Source organism: Labrus bergylta, chromosome 21 (assembly GCF_963930695.1).
Source record: "Labrus bergylta chromosome 21, fLabBer1.1, whole genome shotgun sequence".
Classification (NCBI taxonomy): Eukaryota; Metazoa; Chordata; class Actinopteri; order Labriformes; family Labridae; genus Labrus; species Labrus bergylta.
In genome coordinates this window covers 21,257,386-21,272,525 of record NC_089215.1, presented here as the reverse complement: position 1 = coordinate 21,272,525, position 15,140 = coordinate 21,257,386, and the positions used below count along the sequence as shown (strand labels likewise).

General features: G+C 42.5%; 1 protein-coding gene across 2 annotated transcripts in view; it reads left to right on the top strand.

Moving 5' to 3' along the window:
• The window catches only part of bahcc1b (BAH domain and coiled-coil containing 1b), a 72,478-nt gene extending 58,858 nt beyond the window's left edge, over positions 1 to 13,620 (top strand). For both annotated transcript variants that reach the window (XM_065949975.1, XM_065949974.1), the window contains exons 18-28: positions 169 to 375; positions 1,346 to 1,542; positions 3,446 to 3,623; positions 3,810 to 3,927; positions 4,739 to 4,814; positions 4,934 to 5,042; positions 5,138 to 5,254; positions 5,361 to 5,498; positions 7,061 to 8,472; positions 9,870 to 10,106; positions 10,895 to 13,620. In XM_065949975.1, coding sequence (XP_065806047.1) covers positions 169 to 375; positions 1,346 to 1,542; positions 3,446 to 3,623; positions 3,810 to 3,927; positions 4,739 to 4,814; positions 4,934 to 5,042; positions 5,138 to 5,254; positions 5,361 to 5,498; positions 7,061 to 8,472; positions 9,870 to 10,106; positions 10,895 to 11,104 — 2,999 coding nt within the window. In that variant the 3' untranslated portion in view covers positions 11,105 to 13,620. The remainder of the gene's footprint in view (positions 1 to 168; positions 376 to 1,345; positions 1,543 to 3,445; positions 3,624 to 3,809; positions 3,928 to 4,738; positions 4,815 to 4,933; positions 5,043 to 5,137; positions 5,255 to 5,360; positions 5,499 to 7,060; positions 8,473 to 9,869; positions 10,107 to 10,894) is intronic.
• Positions 13,621 to 15,140: the final 1,520 nt, after the last annotated feature.

The window sequence follows — 15,140 nt, the reverse complement described above, 5'->3', positions numbered from 1 at the left end:
TGTGTGGTTATCGAGGAAAGTCTGATCACACATGCACCATAACTGTTCAAAGAGAGCGAGCTGTCAATATATCTCATCAAGGTAGTCCCTGGCTTTGGCTCAAACTGTGTTTACGTTGAGTTCACCTGAAGCTCTCTGACTGATCATATTGATGTCATGATTACACAGAGGAGGAGGACGAGGAGGAGGACGAGGACGAGGAGGAGGAGGAGGTGGACGGCAGCTACGACAGTGAAGATGGAGCAGATGATATTCAGATTAGCTCAGCCTCTAAAGATGCTTCTGCAAACCCTCCCGGGATTGGATCCTTTTCATCGCAGGCCTCCAAGTTTCAAGAAAACCAGAAAGCCAGGAGCAAGAGACCAGGGTCTCCAGGTGAGATCTTTATACATACATTATACTCCATAGAGAACAAACCAAATGACGTATTTTTGTAGGCCAACGTAGCATCTCCATAGTGTCTAATGAGAATTGGCCTATGGGATGTTTTCATTGGATTTTGGATCATTGCAGAAAATAAGCTCTGTGTCAAACACATGTTTCTGAAGCGTAGGCGTTTTGTTCAGCAGGATAATCTTCACAGATGAACACCATTTTTATGATGTTTGAAGAGTTAATGCAGCTGACAGAAGTACAAAGCTAACGTTATGGTACAAGCTAACTACACCACGGTCAGATGATTGTGACGTCACTACCGTTATGCTTCAGACGATCTCTGATATACTAATTCACCTAGCTTAATAAATAGTTTACTAACATAATATTCACCTTAACCTAAAGATTAAACCTACAGGAGACATCTCAGACTAGTGAGAGAGTTCCCGGCCTCTGTGTCCGGCGTGATGACGTTTAATGTCCCCGACAACCACTGTAGTCACATTTAGCCACTTGTTAGCAACGACACGTAAAAACTTCAAAATTCACAAGTGTGGGTATTACCTAACATAGTTTATGTGGTCTAACAAAACACCAACATCTCTTAAGCTTGTGTTAACCACAGACCTTATTTCAGGCGTCTAACCACAAACAATTCAAAATCCACATTGACTTTTAGACGTTAGACCCCATTGCGCTAACATGCTAACTTACTTCCTGGTTTTAGGACTCGTTCCTGTGACGCTCTATGTGTATATATGCTTCTGGAATGTAACTTTGTGATTATTAGTTACTCACTAAAACTAACTTGTTAAAAAAATGGACCATTAAAAAGCACGGAGAAGTGTGTCAAATTACTTGATGTGGTGCTTAAGACCAGGAAAAGACAAAAAAATATATTTCTAACCACATAACACAAATAAATCTTCCATCAACTGCTGGTCTTTAATGATTTCCCCTTTTCCTTTAGGTATGGGGGGCAAGCTCAGTACAGATCAGAGAAAACCGCCCAAAAGACCGAGCCTCTCCAACTCAGAGAGGGGACGTCTGTATCACCTGCCCAGCTGGGGAGCGCCTTCAGTGGGCTGCAGCTTCGAGCAAGACCGAGCCAGAGTCAGCAAGGAGGCCATGAGGAAGACCTCAGCGGGACAGGGCATTCTGGGAAAGGTGAGACATTTCAGTGGGTTGGGTGCTATCTTGTAACCTTACAGTGACACAGCGATACTTTTTCTTGCGTAATGGACAACTTCTCAACAACGTAAATCACTCTCTGCTGGCAGCGGTGAGTTATGGTTGTCCTCTCACACCGTTATGTTACACCCTCAAAACGGGCATTTGCTCCTTGCATTTCCCCTCTCTGGCTGCGTCATTGGTGCACTTCTGTGTAAATGATCAGGGAGTAATACCCTGCACTGTCCACCTTTGACATCTTCTTTAACATTTTTTAAACTTTTCACAAAGTTAGTGGGGATAACATCTGTTCATTTCTTAAGCAGTTGGTCCACTGCTCCATGTTAATTATACTGCTAGGCCATTCACCAAACATGTTTTTTTAATTTCTATTTAGACTTGGAGAAAAAAAAAGGTAATATTTGGAGCTAATCATGTGCAGGAAGATTCCATTTAGGTCGGACATAATCTCAAAGTTTGCTTTGCTGCAATTTCGTTCCCTCTGAACAATCACATAGAGGTGCAAGCATCACCATAAATTACTGCTATCACAAGTTGAAAGGAATGTCATTACATGACTCTTGAAATGAGTTAATGATCAGAAGAGGATACAGGTATGCTGCTTTGTGGTGGTTAGGAGGACAGGGGTTAAGTTCAGGCAGCAGCTGATTGGAAAAAGTGACTCAGATAAGGTCACTCCCTTTTCGCCTTCTGCTGCATGCAAATAAAGTAAAACAGAAGGAAGGAGAAATGTATCTGTAGTAGCCCTCGCCTTCAATTTCCCTCATTCTTTGTAAGAAGTGTGACATGCTCTGCAAGGAAGTTTGAAGATCCTACAGATTACAACAGCACCGATAACTTGAGAAACTAAGCATCAGCTGGAAATCAATCGCTTTATCAAATATACCATTTGCACTTGTGATCGGTGTGTTTGCATGCGTGCGTGTCAGCTGTGCTAACACACCGCCGGATCGTTGTATTTGTGTAGGCAGGCAGACGTTGGCAGGACAAACACATTTCAAAAGAGAAGTGCCCCCGAGGTTGTCTCTGTCTTTGAGTCATTGTGAGGGAATGTCCAAAAACACATAACTCCAAACCTAACAGAGACGTAGAAAGATTATCATTGGCCATAATCCTACACACACCCATTTATGCCTGCGCACACACACACACACACGCACACACACGCACACACACACACACACACACACACACACACATACACCAAGCACTAAAGTGAAATTATCACCCATGCCCTCTGGTGACGAAACTTCTGTCACTAAAATATATGGTCTCCTGATGTGGAAATTTCAATAGAAAGCACACACACACACAAACCATTTCCCATGCACTCAATATTACGATCTTTTCTTTGGAAATACAAGCAGAAACCTGTTGGGTGAGCTGGCTTTCCATCAGCATTCATCTTTGGTTAGACTAGCCTAAACCGGTCTGGAGATGGAGATTTTCTAGTGTGTGTGTGTGTGTGTGTGTGTGTGTGTGTGTGTGTGTGTGTGTGTGTGTGTGTGTGTGTGTGTGTGTGTGTGTGTGTGTGTGTGTGAGACTGTAAATTAGGGTTCAACTTGAAGCTTTTATTTTAGCAGGCATCCACATCACTAAAGTGTCCTTGGGCAACACAAGGAAGTTTTACCCCTTGAGGAGCTGAAGTTATTACTGAGTGTTAAAGGTGGCAAAAAGGAAACAGAATCTTCAGGCCTCATTGAAGTTAGACAGAAGAGTCTTCTGTCCTCTCTTTTTTTTCCCATTGATGGATTCACCACACCAGACTTGATTCAGTCAGCTGCAGATCCTGTTTACTGTCGATGAATCTGAACTCATGTTGACGTGATACTGTATCCTGCTCGGTGCCCACTGATGTCACATCCTCTCTCCTGTGCAGGCCAAGGGCCACGCAGTGAGCCGTCTCCTGCAGAGCTTTGCGGCAGACGACGGCTTTCGTTTGGATGAGGAGAGCAGCTTCTCAGAGGGTGAGGAGGAGGAGGAAGAGGAAGAGGAGGAGGAGGCACAGGAGAAAATGTTGATGCATCTCCCTCCCAACATGCCCTGCAGAATACCAGGTGGGTAAAAGCGGAGACGCATCATTTGTCATTTTAAAGCATGTTGGATCTCATTCCACACCTCTTTCTCTGCCTCCTTGTCCCTTCTTTCATTTCACATAATACAACACATGCACAAATTATGTATATCCCGTTATTTATCTTCTCCTTCCACCCACTCATCTTTTTGGCCCCCCCTCCCTGCAGCCCTACCAAACTGTGTCCTGAGTAAAGAGATGTTAGTGGATGGACTGAAGATCCTGATCTCTAAGGAGGATGAGCTGCTGTACGCTGCCTGTGTCCAGACTCTGGATCTCCCAGACATGTAAGGCTCTACTCACCTGCTGCCTTTCAGTTTAATCTAAAAAATAAATAAAGGAAAGCATTGATTGAAAGAGAGAAAAAATACTCTATTCAGAGAATTTTGCATCTAATTAAACAAAACTACAGTTTTTACAAATCTTTTAAAAAAGTTTCCATCCTTCCATTCCTGAACACCACACTTGACACTCACACTGCTTAATGCCCCATATTTATTTGTATATAGTTTATATATAGTTTTATTTTAAGGAATAAAATACGATGGTTATGACGATGACCAAAAAATATAAAAATCCAGGTTGATATCAACCTCAGGTTCAACAATTTTCAGGGGGGGAAACACCACAGTTCGTTTCTAAAAAAAGTAGAGTTTTGTCTGATGACCACACCAACCTCAGGCTCTGCTTAACTTTTCCTCTGTTTGTCTTTTCACTTCACTGTTAAGCCTTTAATCATCAAACTTAACTCCAACTCAGATGTTACATATTCATGCACTATTATAACGTTTGTAATCGTACATATTGTTCATGCATAGGCTGCACAGATCTTAAAACATGAAGCTTTTTTTTTTGAGTAGGAAGAGTTGAAAAGCATTTGTTCAAATGCCCTGTTATGCCCAAGCAGCTGTTAGAATCATGACAAACATAATGTCTAGACAATAACAAGGCCAAGACACAATGCCATGGCAGACAACATAGACGCCAGTGGGATCAGCATAGCATGAAACCACATTTTCAATGAACGACCTTTAATTTAAATGTAAATAAAAAATAATTAAACATTTCATTTCTATACTTTTTTTTTTTTTTTTTTAGTTTCAGTGTTGTCATCGAAGGGGAACGCGGGAATCGCCCTCGGATCTATTCGCTGGAGCAGCTACTACAGGAGGCTGTGAGTTTCAGTCTGGAGGCTCCATGACAAGCTCTTACTTGTTGCAGTATTGTGGGTTGTTGTGCTTAGTTTACTGAAAGGCCACATGACCTATACAGAGAGTTTTGTGACTTTTGCAGGTGTTGGATGTGCGGCCCCAGACCGAGGCAATCCTGACTGAAGGGACACGAGTGTGTGCCTACTGGAGTGAGCGCTCACGTTGTTTGTACCCGGGATACGTCCATCGAGGTGAACAAGACACACTTAAAAAAACTTCCCTCTATAAACATACATCGGTTGGTTCCCAGCAACTCATGGGTTGCATCTTTTGTGTTTGGCTACAGGAGGCTCAGGTGAGGAGGAGAAGGAGGGCAGTGTGATGGTGGAGTTTGATGATGGAGACAGAGGACGTATTTCCCTTGCAAATATCAGACTTCTCCCTCCAGGGTACCAAATACACTGTGAGTGCGGCTCTCAAAAGCAGGCAGAAAAGAGAGATAAGACGACTGTTGGATGAAAGAATGAATGAAAGAAATCCCAATATTTGATGTTTTGTCTCTCTGTCAGGTGCTGAACCCTCTCCCGCCCTTCTTATCTCACCTGGTCGCCGCGGTCGTCGAAGCTCTACCCAGGAGAAGAAAGACACACCCACAGAGAAGCCAGCCAATGGGGATCCAGCAGGAAGGCCACAAGAGAAAAGACCAGGTGAGGCAGACGGGGACAAATGCAGGGGTCTGCTCAGGACTATAAAATCCTTTAACTCACAGTTGATCAACTTTCATTTCTTCAACAAAACACTTTGTAAAGGTTCTGCCTGTTATGAGAATCTTTAAATTGTTTTGACTCATGACAGATATGCAAATACATGCCATTAACAACACAAAGTTCACACACACATTTACATTCACATTTACATTCACATTTACATTCACATTTGAACCCTTAAACATATTTAAAACCCAACATATAATAACAATCTGATAAAATAGAGCTTCACTAAAGAGGGGGCCAGGTTCCCAATGGGGACTATTGAAGGGGTGTTCAGTAGTAACATGAAGTGTTACTTGTAGCTTGAGGTAGCATGCAAATTTTTAAGTATCCTTACTAATGCCAAATTCTCATGGCAACTTAGAGAAACCATACTTTATCTTCCTTCAAACAGGAAACTGTACATTTTTCCTGGAGGCAGAAACTGAAAGTGGTGATTTGCAGGATGACTGTGAAAATTATCCCACAAGAAAAAAACAAAAACATTTTGAACAAAAAGGTGTAGGCTGAAGCTTTAGCTTATTACACCTACCCTTGTTACAAATCTCATTATTTAAGACACTACTAGTTTGGTTACAAAAAAACCCAAAACATATCAGAACAAAAGAAAATAATTTATTTCAAAACAAAACAAATGAAACAAACAAAAAACAAAACAGAAGTCACACTCACAAAAAATAATCAAACCGGCCTTTTATATTTGTTAAACACCATTTTTTTAAACAAAAATTTAAATCTGGAAAGTGAACTACACATTCTTAATTCCACAAGTTAAGCCCTTTTACCCAAATACACCTGTTCTTTAAAGTCACTTGACTTTCCATGATGATAGGATGGTTGAGGTCCCTGAACCGTTGTGACAAAGTTGCGAGGCGCAGGTTGCAGACACTGTCCCAATGCATCAGTTTAATAAACTTTTATACTATCATTGATTTATATTAAGAAAAAGTGTCTGTTTCTTTAAAAAGACAACCTGAGGAATCCACTGAAGATCACCCAGATGATGTTGTCTGGAAAGTTTTTTATGTCTCACTTGTAACATGACTCTCACACAGCCCTTAAGGCCATAGTAAAAATCTCCCTAACAAAAGCTCATTTACAGATCCAACTGTCAGAACAGAGCAAGTAAATACACAGTAAGACTCATAAATGTAAAATAACCTGTTTGCTGCCTTTCATTTAGCTGCTCTATGACCACATTAATCATGACTTTACGTTGTGTCGTCAGTGTGCTTTGAGTTAAGCAACATACATGTTAGTCGTGAAAGCCTCAGAGTGACAATAAAAGCTGGAGGCAGAGACAGGTCGACCAGGTTTGGTGTTGTAGTTTGAGTAATGAATATGTTGAAACTTACCCGGCTAGGTGAAGATCAAGAAGATAAAAGTATCATGTTTCCCTGCAGCTCTTAGTTTCCACAATTAATCTCAGTCTGCCCCCTCTCCGACTTGTCAGTTGATATTGAATATAACACCTCTTTGTTTTTGCTTCCCTTTTACAGTTGGCCGACCGAAGAAAATCCACTCCGCGCCTAAGACCGTCAGCGCACCGACGTCAGTATCAGACGCTGTAAGCAAAGGCAACACTTCCTTGTTGAGTTGGTCGGTGCCCAGGAAGAGGCCTCCGGTCGATTTCTTCCTCTTCAACGGCACGTCCCGGAAAACCCAGAAGAGGATGCGAGAGCGGGACTTAGGATTCTTCCATCGCCCTGCCTACCATCATTTTGCTCCTCCAGTGCCCATCAAAGGCATATTCGGCTCCCCTTTTGAAGGTGACTCTTTCAGCAGCATCGCCAACGGCTACTCTACGTTTGGAAGCTCTGGAGCGGGACACCCAGCCAACGCGGCGGCCTCCGCCGGGCTCCGGGACTCTTCGTCCTCCGCTTGCCCCTCGGCTGTCTCGACGGCGGCTGGAAGCAGGAAACCAGTGAGTGAACGGGACAGGAAGCAGCTCCTGGTTAAGCTCGACCATGAAGGAGTGACCTCTCCTAAAACCAAAAATGGGAAGGCTCTGCTTCGACTTGGTGGGAGTGGAGTAAGAGGAAGCAAGTGTTTGAACTCCACAGACGCACCGCTGAGATATATCCAACCCGGCCAGCTGGTAAAGGAGGGGAAGAAAGGTGGAGGGGAAAGAGAAAACACGACGGCCCACTCTGAGCCTGTTCTGAGGAAAGATCCTCTGTCAGCAGGTGTCAGTGGGGATTACAGTTTGGACTACCCGAGTGACTGCCCCAGCTCGTACTCTGAGCTCGATGAGGACGACGAGGACGACGGCCGAGGCGCTGAAGCACGCAGAGGAAGTGCTGCAGCCTCATCCCATCGGGGTGGCCGCTTTCTCTCTCGTCTCTCCGTCTGCTTCTCCTCATCGTCCTCCTCCTCTTCCTCCTCCGGCTCCATCTCCTCCTCTTCCCTTTGCTCTTCAGACAACGATTCCTCGTACTCCTCCGATGAAGAGTCCTCATCCGTGCTGCTGCGCCGCGCTCTGCTCCAGCAGGACAAACACAAGCACAGGCAGAGCATGACCTCCTCGGACCACCTGAGCCCCGATCCCACCACCTCCAACTCTTCTCCCTCTGCCACCGCCCCGACTCAAGGCTTTGTGGCCAAAGCCAGCGTGGCCGTCTCGGCGTCAAAAGTGAGAACTGACAGAGGAGAAGAGAGGAAGGAGTTCAAGTCGAAGGGTCGTATGCTCGCAAACAGCAGCACAGTTAAGACCCAACTGAAGAGGAAAGAAGGACTTCCTAACAGCCATCATCAGAGACAGAGCAGTGCTGTGAGCCAGCAGCTGAAACCTGCCTCTAAAGACTCAGCGTCAGCTAAGAGGCAGCGGATGACTTCACCTGAGCCGCTGCCCAACATGGCTCCACATGTGCCTGGAAGACAGCTCTGGAGGTGGTCAGGCAACCCGACACAGGTAGGATACACCAGGCTGTATTTTAAATGATGTTCAAATATTATGATAATAAATAATATATATTCAAATAATTCTTTTTTTAATTTTACATTATATTTCTATATTACTGTATTTATGTGTATTAGTAATTTGAGTGTTTATTGCATGGCCTTGTGGAACAGTCTTTACATTTCACTGCACATCTGTATGAGCATGTGACAAATACAAATCTTGAATCTTGAATCTTGAATGTTCAAGAAATGCACTAAATACATCTCTTAGACCTCCCCTGCTGTACTGCAGAACTTGGAGTTGTAATACTCATAACTTAAAACCATTGTATTGAAAATCCTAACTACATCAGATTGTGTTTTTTGTTTTTTCTATATTCTGACTTTATTGTCTAGGTGTTGTTGTCCTGGGCATCAGTATCCTAATTAAGCTCGCTCCTGAAGTGAGCAACAGGTTGTTGTTACAGCTTCTGTTGTGTCATAGCTTGATTACATAATGTCAGTGCAATGATACGACATAATCCCTCTTTTCCCTTTTGGCCTGCCTCAGACTGTGTTCACATTTTTCAACACAATCAGGCTTACTTGGTGTGGTCAGTCACTGAGTTACCATTTATTATCAAGCCATTAAGCTTCTACTCAGCCAATCTCAGCCTGCATTTTGTTGTTAACACGACTGTAATATCGGCTGAGATTTTGCACTTACAAAGAAGCTAAGTCTTTGGTGTGTACATGCCCAAATAAATCAAAATATGTAGTTATATAGATTGTAACGTAAGATATCGTTACTGTATCAGATATGAAATTGATGTCAGATTTAGAGTGAATGATATGTGTTAAGCATAAGGATAAAGATACAAATCTGAACCCCTCACATTCATCTTTTGTTAAAGGTCCACTATGGAGTTTTGGTAGAGAAATGTGAACGTTGGAGAAATGTACAGATCATGTGGTTTATGTTCATAACTCTATACACAAACTGTCGTCAGAGGAAAATTTGGTCCCTGGAACACTGTTTGAAGATTATAATCAGATAATTATACGTGAGAAGTTATGTTGGGGGGTCCACAATAGTGAAAGTGTAACTCTCCTGGTAGCTTTTTAAGCTCTAAACAGTGTTCCAGGAACCCAATTTTACTTTGAGTAAAGTTTGTGTATTCAGTTCAGAAAATAAAGCATAGAATTGTTTCACTTCTCCAACTTTCAAATTTCACCACCAAAACTACACACCTTTAAGAAGCCGTTCTTTGTCTTGAGAGGACATATTCAATCTCAACGTTTTTTGGTCAACAGGTTTAAGCAGAACAAAATATATCTTCATTATTTTTCTAAATAGGGCTGGTGGTGAAATAAATCCTCCTCCTTGAATAAATGAGAGTTCTGTTTTTTATTCTCTCTCCCCGACAGAGGAGAGGTCTAAAGGGTAAAGCCCGCAAGCTTTTCTACAAGGCCATCGTGCGGGGCAAGGAGACGGTGCGTGTCGGAGACTGTGCTGTGTTCCTGTCACCCGGCCGGCCCCAGCTGCCCTATGTGGGCAGAGTTGAGAGCCTTTGGGAGTCGTGGAGCTCCAGCATGGTGGTCAGGGTCAAGTGGTTCTACCACCCAGAGGAGACTCGCCTCGGGAAACGACACCGCGACGGCAAGGTAAAAGACCAGAGCGAGAATAATTTTCTGAAATTGAGAATTGGACAAACAGTCCGTGACATTTTCATTTAAATTTATCACCACTTTGCTTCCTCTTTATTCCCCAATCCCATCTCATATGAATGCTTAAATCTCCACTTAGTTCATGTAACCGAACCATTTTGCTCTTCTCAATGGAAGGTGGAATCTTTCTCTGGAATAAAAATCACTGCTCCACAGGAAGTCCTGCAAATTTGCAAATTTGGCTACAGCAAAAATGGCTTGTTCGGAGTTAATACAAAAAGAGCTATGCACATAGAATAAACAGAAACTCCCATCTAACATAGATGTGCACATATATAAGGTCAATGCTTGCTGGAACTAAAAAACCTTATAATGACAAAAAAAAACACAGCTGAAGCATGAAAAGGAAGTATGTGTGTGGGAGTCAAATGGCACCAAAGATACTGCCAGAAAAATCAAAATCTTGCTACTTACATCTCCAGCAAAGTATGTTGTATTTAATCTTTTCATATTTAAGACTAGTGTTGCTAAGTTAAATCCTGGTTGTATATATTCTCATTCTTAGTTTTGATTTTTTTAGTGTTTATTTACTTTCTATTTAATATTATATTGTGTTTATTTGCTCATATTGTGTGTTTGGATAACCTGCTGCTGTAACGCCACAATTTCCCAGTTTGGGATCAATAAAGTAATTCTATTCTATTCTATTCTATTCTTACCCTTTTTCTCATTTTACTGTTAACACATGATAATTGTTAACTGATTTGCCTCTGTCTCTCTTCTAGAACGCCCTGTATCAGTCGAGCCACGAGGATGAGAACGACGTCCAGACCATCTCCCACCGCTGCCAGGTGGTCAGCAGGGCTGAGTACGATCACCTGATGCATGAACGTCCGCCTGGCAACGCGGCCAACGACCTCTTCTACCTGGCTGGTACCTACGAGCCAACAACAGGCCAGCTGATCAGTGCAGACGGCATGGCAATCGTGTCCTAGCACCGCCAGCCGGAGAGAGAGAGAAATCCACAAATATTTACCTGAAGTCTGAAGTCGACTCACGGTCCATCAGAAAACAGGACAGGGGGACAGAAGGAAACCAAGACAAAGAGTTTGAGCTCTGCGTATTGATCCGTCCCGTATCAGAGAAGGGGCTAGCCCCTGGAGAGAGCCTGACGGTACTGGCACTTAAGAGGAGTCTGGTTTGTTCTGGAGAAAAGTCTGACCCATGTTAAGACTGTTTATCAGATATGGACGGAGGCTCCCTGTCACAACTAGAGTCCACAGCCCTCCCTGTGGCTGAAAAAAAAACGGAGTATCTAGTCACCAAGACAAGATTACTGCAAGAACAGGAACCCAAGGACAGTAGCACTTTGGAGTACAGTCGCTTGGATATGCTATGGAGGCAGGGTGGCAGACTTGACTGTCTGAAACAAAGACTGTATCAGAGAGCGAGTGAGACTGTGAAGGAGAGAGAGTTAAAGTAAACCACACTGGTTTGGATGGTTGAAATGGTCTTATACTGGTAGTTTTGACGAAGAAAACGTGATTGGGAGATCCCCAACAGGACCAAAAAAACACTGTAGTTCAAACTGTGTTTGTAAATGTGTGTGTGTGTGTGTGTGTGTGTGTGTGTGTGTGTGTGTGTGTGTGTGTGTGTGTGTGTGTGTGTGTGTGTGTGTGCAGAGTGGCTGCTACTACCCTCTTCAGCATTTAATGAGCTCTAAGTAAATAGTGCTTTAGTGTGTGTGTGTGTGTGTGTGTGTGTATGTGTGTGTGTGTGTGTGTGTGTGTGTGTGTGTGTGTGTGTGTGTGTGTTTGAACTGTATGCATGTTAATGCACAGGTACATCTGTGCTCATCAAGCAGATGAAGTCCTGACACACCATCGAGCTGAGTATTAATCTGTGCAGTGCTTAACGTGCAAAATACAGAAACGACTTCTTCGCCTGTAAAGCCATACACGTCAATACCTCTCGCTTTCGTATCCTCCTCCTGAGGTGCGGAGACACATGTACATGGAGTGTTAGTTTGAGCGCTGCGAGCATGTTGGTCTGAATGGAAATGCGTGTGTTGTGTGTACAGCGTTTTGTGTAATATAACATTTTGTAAATAGTATACATATATATTTGTTTTTTTGTTGATTTTTTTGCAGAACAGATTATTTTATTTAGATTTTTTAGAGTGGGTGGGGGTCGGGAGGTCGGGAGGTCGGGAGGGTCTGGCAGAGGGAGGAAGTGGGGTCGTTTTTTTTCTCACTTACTGCACTGAACAGGATCACAGGTTTGGATTTAGGGTCAAACTGATGTAAAGACTTAAAGGTTGTAAAGTCTGCGTAAGGCAAAGTGTAGATATGTAAAAAGGAAGTTTTTTAAAACTAAATCAGAAAAAAACACTCTTTTTAAACATGTGTCCAAATCCTTTTTTTCTCTCTTTATTTTACTCTGTGGGGGTTTCGAATGTGCGTTTCCTGTTGGGAGCATTTTTTAACAAAATACTGGAAAAAGAAACTGAGTTTCTGCTGTTCTATGATCCTAAAAGAATCTAGTTCTTTATCTACTTTAGCCTGTATTCCTATATGAAATGTAGATATTTATCTGGCATCAAAAATACCAAAGCACCTGTAAGTTTACGCTTCATTGCATCAGAAGAAAACAATTTTATTAAAAAAGACATTCAATCAAATCTGAATCCGGGACCCCTGCAATCATCGAGGTATTTTAGGTAGAGCTCCTCTTGTTGTCTGCTCGTGTTCATCCAGCGTTGCTATGACAGCCTCCGAGAAATGTTGCAGCAACATTGTCTGCACACCGCCCAGCTGATGCACTTGAGGTCTCCATGGCAACCGGAATGGCATCACGTGACTGTGAAGGACAATCAGGGCCAATCAATGGGACAATGTTGAGAGACAAAAAAAAAACAAGATAAGGATCAAATCACAAATTATGCTTCTTGTCACTTTTATTCCTGCTTTGCCAAAAAAAACTGTCTCTGTGTTTTATGTTTGCTTGTTTTTACCATTGTCTTACTGTTTATGCAAGCCTGGGATGACTGTTTGTCGTCATTGTATAGGATGTACAGGGGGAAGATCATTCATGCAATTTTCTTTTTTTTAGACATTGACTGATTTTCAACTACCATGTTGCTGTTACACTGCGAAGCAAAAGCTTTAAATGGAATCTAATGTGAAACTCAATTTTAAAAATATCACTTTAATGGGTCTTTAATTATTTTTGTTTTTTATTTCAAAGCTGTATTTTCTTTAAGGAAAACACTGGATTCAGTTCTGGCCATCACATTTTTGAAAGAAGCAACATCATTGTGTTTTTCTTTTTAAGACCCACTGGAAACTGCTTTGTACGGTTGAGATAGCCTACTAAAATATATTATGTAAATTCAGTCATTCTTTTGGAAATATGACTTAAATATTTCCCCATGTACAAAAGGAAACAAATATTTATCTTAATTTTATTGCCTTTTTGTGTTTCATTAAAAAAAGATTCTTACAAAAAAAAATACATTTCTTTTTTCTTTCCTGCTGGGTGTTGGGTTTTCTGACTATCACCTTGTGTTCATCAATGTCGATCATTTGTCTGTTAGAAGAAAAAAAAGAGAAGAAAGTGTGGAGGAGAAAAAAACACACGAGAGGAGGAAGCAATTTGAAACAGTATATGAAGCCAACAGAAAAGGGAAACTGTATCTAGCGATGTTTCATGGAAGACGGCGAGGTGGGTCAGGTATTCAGAGTGATAAAGACGGAACTGGACCATTTAGAGAACAAAGCGAGGATATCAGCTTTCCACCCGCAAAGGTTTCAAATCCAAAGTTTGTAGATGAGTGTGAACAAAATCTAGCTAACATTGTCCTTTTTACACACCTGAATGACACTTCAGCATATAACAGGTTATCACAGGTGTGTGTATTAGTGCTGGGAAGGACACGAGTTTAAACTGGGCAGGGTGTGTGTAGCTACTTTCTGGGACAAAGTGCAGACATTTACAACCTTTTATTTGAGGCCTCCTGTGAAATATTCACACCTTTTTTTATCACGCTGCAACCGGAGCCTTTGTGACTCATCTTATTGCAACATGAAAGTGATGATGGAGGAGTTTACCTTTTGACCTCAAATTACAGCGCGGTCGCCTCGTGGAAGCACGCAAAGACTGCTCGAGCGCAGCGTTCCCTTAAATGTCGGCCGTAAACTTCATTTTTTACTCTTAGCTTTGTCTATTTAATGTCAGTCTCTCCTTTGCTGCTGTTTCCTTATCTCTCCAGTGTGCGTAGCCTATCTCTCCTGGCTTTACTTGTCAATACAGGAAAAGTTGACTCACATCTTCCATGAATAACTCTGCTAATGGTCCTTATCCATAGATTCAAATCACAAACACGCATGAAGGCCCTTTGTCCAACAGTGTGTGTGTGTGTGTGTGTGTGTGTGTGTGTGTGTGTGTGTGTGTGTGTGTGTGTGTGTGTGTGTGTGTGTGCGTGTGTGTGTGTGTGTGTGTTTGCTTTTCTTTTGTACTGAGTTTAGCTAGTTGGGCAGTTTAACATGTTATTGCACAGATATGAAACAGCGACACACACACACACATTTTACACACATATTCCCACTGTTGGTCTTTTACATCCTCCTCATTGGCTCCTCAATCAACCACCGCCTTCAAAACACACACACACTAAGTGCACTCTTTGACAGCTTATCAGCACGTTTGCATTGGGCTTATCGGGCTGACATTGTTAAACTACTTTACCCAGAATGCTGCGGGAGATAGGTGCACAATGGGAAGCTAGGGGTGCCCTCTGGGTTAATGAGAGCGGGCTTTCACATCTTAAGAGCAAACATGCCGCAAGCTGATTAGTGTGTGTGTGTGTGTGTGTGTGTGTGTGTGTGTGTGTGTGTGTGTGGGATGGGGGGGGGGCTCAAGGGGTCAAAGGAAGGTGTGGCAGTTTTTTTATTGTGTTTTTATTTTATTTTGGGGTGGGTTGGTGGATGGGGTCACTAGATACTACAACTAAAGAGTGCAGAGAAATCTGCT